The sequence below is a fragment of the Paroedura picta genome, chromosome 6 (genome assembly GCF_049243985.1).
Source record: "Paroedura picta isolate Pp20150507F chromosome 6, Ppicta_v3.0, whole genome shotgun sequence".
In the NCBI taxonomy this organism is placed as follows: domain Eukaryota; kingdom Metazoa; phylum Chordata; class Lepidosauria; order Squamata; family Gekkonidae; genus Paroedura; species Paroedura picta.
In genome coordinates, this window is record NC_135374.1 from 6,577,210 (window position 1) to 6,589,476 (window position 12,267).

At 48.7% G+C, this 12,267-nt stretch overlaps 1 protein-coding gene across 14 annotated transcripts in view; it reads right to left on the reverse strand.

The window, feature by feature from the left end:
- TENM4 (teneurin transmembrane protein 4) overlaps window positions 1-12,267 on the reverse strand; it is a 1,513,397-nt gene that overhangs the window by 409,842 nt on the left and 1,091,288 nt on the right. For all 14 annotated transcript variants that reach the window (XM_077341303.1, XM_077341304.1, XM_077341305.1 and 11 more), the window contains 2 exons: window positions 10,752-11,040; window positions 5,172-5,441 (listed from right to left, as the gene is read on the reverse strand). In XM_077341303.1, coding sequence (XP_077197418.1) covers window positions 5,172-5,441; window positions 10,752-10,974 — 493 coding nt within the window. In that variant the 5' untranslated portion in view covers window positions 10,975-11,040. The remainder of the gene's footprint in view (window positions 1-5,171; window positions 5,442-10,751; window positions 11,041-12,267) is intronic.

Consider the following 12,267-nt stretch of genomic DNA (forward strand, 5'->3'; position numbering starts at 1 on the left):
ACACACAAAATGAGGAGCATGACAGGAAATAAAATGTTATTTAAAAAAAAGCCAACAGCAAACTATGACTGCAGATTAAGAACTAGAATAAACAATGAATAATTTGTCGCTCTATGATTACACAGTAAATTCCAGTTCTGTTAATTACCCTGTTGCATTGAGCTATGGTGATAGATCACCAACCAGGTCACTACGATTCAAGGCATTTTGTAAAAAGAAAAATAATTAGGCAAATATAATTGGGATATAAATTGCTTCAAGATAGAGTGGGAACTATGTACAAAATAGGAGGAGGATCTTTTGAACAATTTGAGCTGCTTTATGGAGTCTACTAGGGGCCAAGCCCGTTGCATTCAGGAATACAATGGGTGCTAGATTGGGGGGCTGGGGTGGAAGACCTGTGGACAGCCTCCACCTCCCCCCAGGCCCTGGAAAGGCTTCAGGCAGCTGTTAGGGAACTCACCAGCAGGGGCAGCTCTAACGGAGCAGGGATCTGCAGCCTCCGAGCCTCGGAGGGAAGTGGAAGGAGGAGGGGGTGGTCAGGGGAGGGGGACAAAAGGTGATTGGCTGGTTGGAGGAGGAGGCACTCTGGGGCGGGACAGCTGCCCTCAGTGGGTGTTAAGCACTGAGTGGCACTTAAGCCATCAGAAATGCTCCTCCTCCAGGGCCTTACCAGGAATATTAACTGAATCAGATTCTTGCAAAGCGGCCATTTCCTCCTGGGGAAGTAATCTCTATTGCCTGGAGCAATGCTGGCAGGGGCTCATGGGTACTGTAGCCCATGGACCTCTGGAGAGCCACAGTTTAGCCACCCCTCCCCTATGGGGTTGCTGTAAGTCAGCTGTGACTGTGGCATTTTCCACCACCCAAAAGAGTAACTCTGTTTAGGATTGTACCGACCAGAAAACCGAACCTAGCCTTGCCATAAAAAGAAAGAAAGAAAGCCATAAAACAACCGAGAAGGGTCTGGATATGCGGCCATCAGAATTCGATACTGATTATTTATTTTGCATAATTAATGAGGAAACATAAGAAAAGTTGCTGATGTCAACATTTCATGGGAGCGGAAAAAAAAAATAACGGGCTTTAATGGCCCCCATAAAACCTGCTTTTGACAGCAGCTTTATAAAACTCCATATTGACTGCAGCTAAAGGCTAATAACTTCTATCAAGAGTCAGCAATTAATATTGACTGATACAGATACAAATCCGGTAAACTCCTTCGTTTTGCTGCATTTCTTTGTGCTTAGAAGCCCTCCCCCCCCCCCCGAAGCAAGCTTGGGGCTCTGGTGAAATATGGCCCCTATAAAATCCTGAAGGTTCTTGCAAGCGACTTAGCAAGCAGTTTGGGGGAATCTGCAACACCTTCCTCTCCCCACAACAGACATCCTGCGAGGTAGGTGGGGCTGAGCGAGCTCTAAGAGAACTGTCACTGGCCCGAGGTCACCCAGCTGGCTTCAGGGGGAGAAAGAGTGGAGGATCAAACCAAGTTCTCCATGTTGGAGCCTGCCATTCTTTAACCACCATGCCACCCTGGCTCTCATAATTCAGGGAGGGGGGGAGGAATTTGCATTAAATATCCCACAATATTTGCATGAAAAAGAGTAAGCTTCACAGAACTAAGTGATTAGAGTGACATGAGAAAGCATAACCACCAGCTCGCAGCAAAATAAAACAAAGGGGAATTTTCTTTTGTTTCCATGGAAATTTAGGTGCACTCCCAAGAGGTTCTTGTTGGAAAAAGCCCTGGGCAGAGTTGTCAGACAATTCTTAGAAATCAGCAGGAACATTGGGCTGATCCTGCGTTGAGCAGGGGGTTGGACTAGATGGCCTGTATGGCCCCTTCCAACTCTTATGATTCTATGATTGTGTAAAGGGACATAGCAGGCTATGGTGCTATGTCTCCTCCAGGAAATACATGGAAGTGACACAGGGAAGCTCTAGGAATTGCCTGTAAACTCTATTGTAAAGCCACAGAGTTTCCGGTGATTCCTAGACTTACCCTATGGCAATTCTGTGTTTTTCACAGGAAAGAGCTATACTGAAGAAGGAGCCACGAAAGCCCCCTCCTGGGAGATGCTATACAATGACTGAGTGCCAGGAACTTTGCAGGAAAGAGGGGTGTGCACACAGTAGGAACATACTAGAGCAGGGGTAGTCAAACTGCGGCCCTCCAGATGTCCATGGACTACAATTCCCAAGAGACCCCTGCCAGCATTCGCTGGCAGGGGGCTCTTGGGAATTGTAGTCCATGGACATCTGGAGGGCCGCAGTTTGACTACCCCTGTACTAGAGTATGGTGGCCTGCAGGGAAGATTCCTATTACTTGGGAAGGCTCAAGGAGAGTTTAATCTGACAGTAATTCCTTAGGAAATTTACATGGTGGGTGTTTCTGGGAAGTGCACCTGGACTTAGAAAGTATAGAGCAGCGGTTCTCAACCTTCCTGATGCTGCAACCCTTTAATACAGTTCCTCATGTTGGGGTGACCCCCAACCATAACATTATGCAAGGGTTCTTTCACAGAAATTAAACCAGGCTGAACAAAGGCGTGAAGATCGCCGCTTGTCCCACCATGTCAATCTCGCTCTTAACCGCTGCTCCATACAGACAAACGCTCTATCTTGATCTACCTCGCAAGGCTGTTGTGTGGATGGCACCCCCTCACCCAAGCTGATTGTCCTGCCATGACCCCCGTGGAAGTGTCATTTGACCCCCCAAAGGGGTCCTGGCAGTTCACGATAGTCTACGGTTCAATGGAACCTCAAAGGTACTCACACTTTCAAATATGGTGTGATACGTTTCTTATGATTCAATAGAACCTCAGTAAGAGATCACACCTTCAATTTTGGTGTCTTTGGAGAACATCGTGACTCAGCTTACTAGTCCAAATGGCTCTGAGTGATCACTGAATGGTGATAATAGGCACAGGAAAAATTGAAGGTGTGATCTCTTATTGAGATTCAATCAAAAAAAGATCTGTTTCAGGTTGAAACATTCCCTTCGTGAACTCTACAGTTCTTTTCTGATTCCCTTGAGAATTCCTCTACAAGTAACAAATTTCCTATTTGAAAAGAATGCAAGACAGTTTTCGCCTGTCAATACTTTTGTACTGTAAGCGGATCTACCAATTTTGCCCACCATGTTTGTTCTCTCTTCAACGGTACATTTGTATATTTTAAGACAAATATAAATAAATAAATAATCCGCACAGCCAATCACAAGGCCTTTGGGGGACGAACCCTACCTGCCCCTGCCCCCTTTCTTGAAAAACTTGGTAGGCATAAGGAAAGGTGTTGACAGGTACCAATCATGACGGGCTTTATGACAGCTGAGATGAATGGTTCCCTGTTTTGCTCAGGCAAGGTACTGCACACGCAAAAATGAAACTAACTTCTTATTTGGCAAGCAGTTTATTTTATGAGTGCTGCCGTGCATGCTTCTAGCTATGTGGCAGGGAGACGTGGCCAAATGAAATCACTTCCAGGATTCCTTAGAAACTGAAGAATATTTCAGGGGTTAGTCAAGAAGTGGAAAAAAGTCAGCTCGATGTCCTAGTCTCTCTCTCCCCCGGCACTACATTGGGATCCAGGGGCTAAACCGATTCTCCGTCTCATGGAAGACCGGCTGCTTCGTCTTTTCATGATGTATTTTTAAAAATCCTCACGTGACGCGTTTGTTACTGCCGAACAGCAGCTTAATAGTTATCTCTCGGTGAAATTAAACAGAACACGCGGCAGGTGGCATATGACCAAACCATGTTGCGCGTCTTCATATATCAACGCAAACCGCCCTCCCCAAACATGTCACCATATGCCACAGCCACCCGGTTGGAAACAGCTAAACGGGGAGTGCTTGAGACACGCAAACGCAAATTGTCAAGACGATTTCTCCGTCCCTTGGTGGCTGACAGACCACGTCTATCTTAAGAAACCCGGCGAGCATAAGCCGCTCAATTAAATGTGTCAAGGTGTATGATGCTCGCGGTGGCTATCTTGGGCGCGTATTTTTTATCTCAAACGTGCCAGGTTCCGGTGATGACTGTACCATGTTGGTTTGCTCTCTTCCCTCACGGAACGGCCGACCCAAAAGGTCCGACTGCAGACAAGCACTATGGCTACAAGACATCCGGGAGATGAGGCGGGGGGGGGGGGGGGGTTGTCAGTTTTTTTTAAAAAATCCCAATAACCTTCAAGGTTTCATAAAAGACAAGCTTCTAAAAATATTTTCCTCCCCATCGCCCTCTTTTCCACTCGGAGAGCGGCTGGGTGTATTTACATAAGCGGCGGGAGAGAGTCAAGATGGGTTTGGAAATTATCTGCTAGAATATCAGTTGGAGAGATAAAGATGAAGAGGGAGAGGGGGGAAGTGAGCGGGGAGAACGCTTGATCGGGTGAAACTGAAATGCTTTTCTCTTTTGGTCTGAAGTGCCCCTACGAGCGGAACAGAGGCCATTCAACAGCTACGGTCTCCCCCCCATCCCCCCCGCCCTCCATGATGAATGTCAGGAGCCTCTTCAGCGGTTCGTTTCTGAATATTTTGTACCAGGGCACAAAGGGCCGCGAGGGTTCACAAATATAATATTTCCCCTGCCCCGCCTTCTCTCTCACAAGTCGAATGTCCTAAAACAGTGGTCCCCACCCTTTCTGAGGCTGGTGAAACGGCCCCGCCCGCGCATCGCGCATGCACGGTCCGCACCCGTGCATCGCGCATGCACGGGCCGCACCAGCGCACCACGCATGCGTGGCACTTTTGTGCATGTGCGCTTGTGCAAAACTGCAGCGCGTGCACAATTTTGGCTGCGCATGGCGCATGTGTGCGTGTGCAGCCTGGCCGCGCATGCACAATGCGCAGCGCGGCCCTGATTCCCTCTCCCTGCCCTCCCGCAGTAAGAAGCTTCCCGGGCCGCAAGCTTGCGGCCCGGGAAGTTTTTTACCGCGGGGGGGGGGCGGGGAGAGGGAGCCGCGGCCCGGTGCCATGACCTTGGCGGCCCAGCACCGGGCCGCAGCCCGCAGGTTGGGGACCACTGTCCTAAAAGACGAAAAACAGGCTACCAAACATTTTTTTGTTTTGTTTTAACAATGAATCACCGTCAAACAAGAAATGGATACAGATGCCTTTCGAAGGAGCACCAGCATCTGAAGCCCTTTCCCGCCCGGACGCTCTCTCTTACCGGTTTCGGTGTTCTCGTGTTCGGTGTCGGTGAGGGTGAGGTTCGAGTTGGCTCGGCTCGACAAGCAGGAGCTGCGGCCCGATTTGGTGTTGCGTCCCCAGAGTCGCACCGGATGCTCCGGCGACATCATGGCGTCGGCTTCGGTGTCTGCGTCCGAGCCGGCGCTCATGGAGTATCCGCAGTGGGGCAGCCCTATATCCGTCCGGTACAAAGTCCCGTGAGGAGGGGTGACGTCTTCGAGGCCCAGTTCCCGCAGAGAAAAATTGGCCCCTAGAGGAAGGAGAAAAAGGAGATCGTCTTAGTAGGGATAATACAGATGTTACTAGGATATATGCATTGGTGGGGGAGAGAAGAGGATGCATTTTACAGCTCTGATAATTTATCCTGCCCTAAGGAGTCTCAAAGCGGCTTCCAATCGCCGCCCCTTTCCTCATCCCACATCAGACACCCTGTGAGGTGGGTGAGGCTGAGAGAGCCCTGAGATTACTGAAGAGGAAGAAGAAGAAGAGTTCTTATATGCCGCTTTTCTCTACCCGAAGGAGTCTCAAAGTGGCTTACAGTCGCTTCCCTTTCCTCTCCCCACAACAGACACCCTGTGAGGTGGGTGAAGCTGAGAGAGCCCTGAGATTACTGAAGAGGAAGAAGAGTTGGTTCTTAGATGCCACTTGTTTCTACCTGAAGGAGTCTCAAAGCGGCTTACAATTGGCTTTCCTTTCCTCTCTCCACAACAGACACCCTGTGAGTCCCAACAGGCCTGTGTACAGCTCGGCTCTCCAGATCACAAACCGTTACTCTTAGCCACTGCTCCAAGTTGGCTCTCCCATTCCGTCGGGATGGTTTTGAAACAGTGTCTTTGTTCTTGCTTCTTTCGATGGTGTGTTTTGTTGGCCATAGCCTTAATCTGAAACACGCATCTTTTCTTTTCTTTTCTTTAACTCCCTTTTCTCTTCTAAGGGCACCCTAACAATGCCTCTGTTCTCAATGAAAAAAGGGTTGTTGGCAGGCAGGACAATCATGGATTTGGCTCCAGGACGTGTAATTCTGAGTGATGCTACTGGCGAAAGCTGCATCATTCTCCACTATTGGTGGAAAATGTGTTCCAGGCCCAGCCAATTTATGACAAACCCTTAGGGTTTCCCTTGTCTTGAAAACCCTAGGGCAGGCGTGGCTCTCCAGATGGCCATGGACTGCAAAGGACATGGACTGCCAGCACTGCTCATGGGAATTGTAGTTCATGGGCAACTGGAGAGCTACAGTCTGGCTACGCCTGCCCTTTGGAGAGCCAGTTTGGTGTAGTGGTTAGGAGTGCGGACTTCTAATCTGCCATGCCAGGTTCGATTCTGTGCTCCCCCACATGCAGCCAGCTGGGTGACCTTGGGCTCGCCACGCACTGATAAAACTGTTCTGACCGGGCAGTGATATCAGGGCTCTCTCAGCCTCACCCACCCCACAGGGGGTCTGTTGTGGGGAGAGGAATGGGAAGGCGACTGTAAACCACGTTGAGCCTCCTTTGGGTAGAGAAAAGCGGCATATAAGAACCAACTCTTCTCCTCCTCCTCCTCCTCCTCCTCCTCCTCCTCCTCCTCCTCCTCCTCCTCCTCTTCTTCTTCTTCTTTTTCTTCTTCTTCTTCTTCCTCTTCTTCTTCTTCTTCCACAGAGGGGCACATTTTTGTTCAGCGGCAAAGACGTGTTACTGTAATCCTTGTATGCAACTTTGGAAACTTTTCAGCCGAAGCAGAGTATACTTCGGTTGTCCCTCAAGCAGTTGCCAACATTTGCTTATGGAGCATGAAGGCTCACGGGCTGCAGGTTTACCATCCCTCAATGAGGCTGTAAGATAAACCCATCTCGGTATTTAAAAGAGGCGGAATAGATGATCTCCTGATACTTTTACGCTCTTCTTACTATTTTTTTAATGGTGGAGAGAGAAAAAAATAAAAATGTGCACTTAATGAATAAATGAGGCTTGGAATAGTATCACTAATTGGTCTAGACAGCTTGCTGCACAAGTCTTTGTGAAAAGGGGGGGAGAGAGAGAGAGGCAGAGAGACAAAGAGAGAGAGAATGGAGAGAGACAGAAAGACAGAGATAAAGAGAGTGAGACAGAGAAAGAGAAAGAGAGAGAAAGACAAAGAATTGAGAAAGAGAGAAAGAAACAGAGAAACAGAGAAAGAGAAAGAGAGATACAGAGAAAGAGAATGGAGACAGAGTGAGACAGAGAAAGAGAAAGAGAGACAGAGAGAGAGAGAAAGCGAGAATGGAGAGAGAGAGAAAGAGAGAAAGAGTGACAGAGAGACAGAGAGAAAGAGAGAGAATGGAGAGAGACACAGAGAAAGAGAATGGAGAGAGAGTGAGAGAGACAGAGAAAGAGAGACAGAGAGAGAGAGAAAGAGAGAATGGAGAGAGAGAAACAGAGAAAGAGACAGAGACAAGAGAGAAAGAGATAGAGAATGGAGAGAGAGAGAGAAACAGAGAAAGAGAGACAGAGACAAGAGAGAAAGAGAGAGAATGGAGAGAGAGAAAAACAGAGAGTGACAGAGAGACAGAGAGACAATGGAAAGAGAGAAAGAGAAAGAGAGATAATGGAGAGAGAGAAAGAGACAGAGACAGAGACAGAGAGAGAGAGAATGGGAAGGAGGGAGCTAATATCTGAATGTTTTTTCTGTGCTGCCTTGAACTGATTATGTAGCTCTGTGGGTAACTAGATGCCAATCCAATAGTCATTTTTTTCCAGGTAATATTTTTAGCCCGCTAAACAATCGCATCTGTCCGCCAGCTGAATGGTCTCTGCTGTGACCTTATCAGAAGCGGAAAATGTCAAGGGGGTCGGCGTCTAGGTGGACGGCCTCACGGGCTCGCAAGGGATGGGTTTTGTGCCATTCAGAAGGCAACATGTTCCGCTGGGATGCGGGGTTGGCAGACAGGGTGGGACGTCATGCAAGAGGGAGAGAGAGAGAGAGGGAGGCGCCATGTCGGGTGGGAGAAGAACTCGAAGAGGACATAAACAAGTTCTCACGACCACTTCTCTGTGGGTGACCGAACAGAGCCGGTCCAGTGTGGTACAGCTGACTGACAGATCACCTCTGATGTGGGAGACTTGAATACTGATTTGATTGCTGGGTTTGATACCCCGCTCCTCCACATGCAGCCAGCTGGGTGACCTTGGGCTCATCACAGCCCTGATAGTGCTGTTCTCACAGAGCAGTTCTGCCAGAGCTCTTTCGGCCTCTCCTACATCACAGGGTGTCTGTTGTGGGGAGAGGAAGGGAAGGCAATTGTACCCCACTGTTTGGCCCCCCTTTGGGCAGTATAAAGCGGGGTATAAAAACCGACTCCTCCTCCTCCTTCCCCCTTCCCTTCCCTCCACACTGCCTCCACCCTTCTTCAGTTTTGTTTTCCAGTTACAGAGTTCCCAGTGCTGTGCGGACCAGAACAAAAATTAGGAGAGTTAAAATGGAACACATTTTAAACACATTTAAAATGGAACTACATGCCCACTGGATGGGGGATACGCTTCTAGGTAGCACTGTGTGTGAACGAGACCTTGGGGTACTTGTGGATTGTAAATTAAACATGAGCAGGCAGTGTGATGCAGCGGTAAAAAAGGCAAATGCCATTTTGGGCTGTATCAACAGAGGCATCACATCAAAATCACAAGATGTCATAGTCCCATTGTATACGGCACTGGTCAGACCACACCTGGAGTACTGTGTGCAGTTCTGGAGGCCTCACTTCAAGAAGGACATCGATAAAATTGAAAGGGTACAGAGGAGAGCGACGAGGATGATCTGGGGCCAAGGGACCAAGCCCTGTGAAGATAGGTTGAGGGACTTGGGAATGTTCAGCCTGGAGAAAAGGAGGTTGAGAGGGGACATCATAGCCCTCTTTAAGTATTTGAAAGGTTGTCACTTGGAGGAGGGCAGGATGCTGTTTCTGCTGGCAATTTTTTTTTTGTGAGTGTGTGAGCGACTGTGTGTGTAAAGCGCCATCCAATCACAGCCATCTAATGGTGGGGCAAGTGAGAGGTTTCCAAGGCAAGTGAGAATCAGACGTATTGAGCCACGGCCTCCTCCGAAGACCAAATGGCATTAAAGAAAATATTCAAGGGGCACGATGCAAACCCAGATGCTACAGAACGGGGAGTATTTCAACGCAGCAGCAGCTGTGTGCTCCTGATAAGGTGCGACCGGCAGACGTCTACCTACAGCTTCTACGTTGGAAAAGGGCGACAACTTTTCTAAGCTGCTGCTGGTATGTAGGTCACACCTGTGGATGAGCTGGCACACCACAAAGCCGCTTCCCGCAGGTAAGGGCTTTTGCAGGAACGCAGGTGCAGAGGATTCGCCGCTCCCCACAAGCAGCTTTGGCTGTCTAAACTCTTCTTTTCCCTCTCTACACCTGGGGAGACCTCTGCTTAACTCTGTTAGCGCCCCGTGAAGCGGCAGGAGGCATCAGACAAAGGGGATGTGGTGAAAAATCCTAAATAAAAAGGCCGGGAAGAAAATCGTTCGATGCGAAGAATATACCCCGTAATAGTCGTCCTTTTTTTTTCAGAGCTTTGGTCTGGTATGCGAAGGGCGGAGAATCTGGGGGTGAACCTCACGCCTTTTTAATTAACTAAGACAGATTACGGCTCCCGACAGCACGGACAGGCAGGGGACGGTTGGCGCTCCTGTGTTCTGCCAATATGATGGAGCTGGCTGCGAGAATTGGGGGGTGGGGGGGGCTTTGATGAATGAAACCGGAGGAATCAGTGAGCCTCCTTACAGGGGAGTGGTCATTCTCATTCAAATCCACCCCCCACCCCCTAGCGCCAAGCAGCCACGGAAAAGCGGTCTATAGATATAAATACAAATAAATAAAAATGTTCAGGCATCCAACTGGATAATCTGGAGAGTTAGCATTGGTACTGCGTCATTGGTACACTAGCCCCGTCTGCCTCTCTCTTTCTCTGCGTAATTTAAATTTTACTTTTCTCCTTCATAGGGACCCAAAGCAACGTATCACATTGTTCCCCCCCATCCTATATTCTGTCCCCGTAACAACCATGTTGTGAGGTTGGTTGAGGAAACCCAACTTGTATCAAACATTTTCTAGTTTGGACTTCATTTGGATCCAAACTCCTGCTCCTCTCGGATGACAGTATATTAAGAAGAAGAAGAAGAAGAAGAAGAAGAAGAGTTGGTTCTTATATGCCGCTTTTCCCTACCCAAAGGAGGCTCAAAGCGGTTTACAGTCACCTTCCCTTTCCTCTCCCCACAACAGACACCCTGTGGGGTGGGTGAGGCTGAGAGAGCCCTGATATCACAGCTCGGTCAGAACAGCTTTATCTGTGCTGTGGCGAGCCCAAGGTCACCCAGCTGGCTGCATGTGGGGGAGTGCAGAATCGAACCCGGCATGCCAGATTAGAAGTCCGCACTCCTAACCACTACACCAAACTGGCTCTCTCCCTCCATGGAATGATGGAATGAGCCTTAAGGCTCGCTCCCTCCATGGAATGATCGTCCTCATCTTGTTGCGTCCTAAAAAGCTCCGGAAGAAATTACTACCGTTGTCCCCTTCCCCAGCCCCCTAACTGACCTGTCCGGCAGTACTCATCCACCTCTTGGTGTACCATCTCTTTCACCCGATTGCCGTACGTCAGCCGAGAGTCCTGATCATAGGCCTTCAGAGTCTCACTGGAGCTGTAGGACTTCTGAGGTATTTTGCTGTCTTCGCTCTCCGCGGAGGAACTGGTGTAGCGGCGTTCGGCATCACGCCGCCTGGTCAAAGAGCGGTACGGCTTCCTCTCTTTCACATCCATGGCCCTCTCGCCTGTGTCTTCAACATCAAAGAAATGGGGTCCGCGAGGCGATCAGATCAGAATGCCCTGGAAAGGGGGAATCAACGAGTTACCTTAGGGTCACAACGTATTCCGCAAAAAACAAGACGAGGGCATAGGTGCGTATCGGTTTTAACGGCTTTTAGTAAACGAGAGATGAATCACCAACTAGGCTTCTTTCTTTTTTTTCTCCCACAAGAAGTTTAAAAAAAAAAGTCTCACTGTTCTCCCAGACCGTTCAAAATCCATTGTGGACAGAGTGGGAAAGAAATACAAATTTATTTATTTCATAGAATCACAGAATCATAGAGTTGGAAGGGGCCACACAGGCCATCTAGTCCAACCTCCTGCTCAGTGCAGGATCAGCCTTAAGCATATAGAATCATAGAATCATAGAGTTGGAAGGGGCCACACAGGCCATCTAGTCCAACCCCTGGCTCAACGCAGGATCAGCCTTAAGCATATAGAATCACAGAATCATAGAGTTGGAAGGGGCCACACAGGCCATCTAGTCCAACCCCCTGCTCAATGCAGGATCAGCCTTAAGCATATAGAATCATAGAATCATAGAGTTGGAAGGGGCCACACAGGCCATCTAGTCCAACCCCCTGCTCAACGCAGGATCAGCCTTAAGCATATAGAATCATAGAGTTGGAAGGGGCCATACAGGCCATCTAGTCCAACCCCCTGCTCAACGCAGGATCAGCCTTAAGCATATAGAATCATAGAATCATAGAGTTGGAAGGGGCCACACAGGCCATCTAGTCCAACCCCCTGCTCAACGCAGGATCAGCCTTAAGCATATAGAATCATAGAGTTGGAAGGGGCCATACAGGCCATCTAGTCCAACCCCCTGCTCAACGCAGGATCAGCCTTAAGCATATAGAATCATAGAATCATAGAGTTGGAAGGGGCCATACAGGCCATCTAGTCCAACCCCCTGCTCAACGCAGGATCAGCCCAAAGCATCCTAAAGCATCCAAGAAAAGTGTGTATCCAACCTTTGCTTGAAGACTGCCATTTATTATTTACATTCCTAGAACACCCCAGTCGAGCCTTTTGTCTTGGGGCAGTTTAGAGCAATAATAATACCTACAAGTAACACCATCAATATAATGCAATCAATAACATTTGTAATTAAAAAAAGCAAAAGCCATAAACCGTAAAACCGTAAGACCAGCTATAAGTTACTAGCAGCCAAGTGTCTTAACAAAATTTCCTACAAGTTAAGAAGGGGGTGAGGGAGTGAGCTACAAGCAAACAAGAGAACAGGGG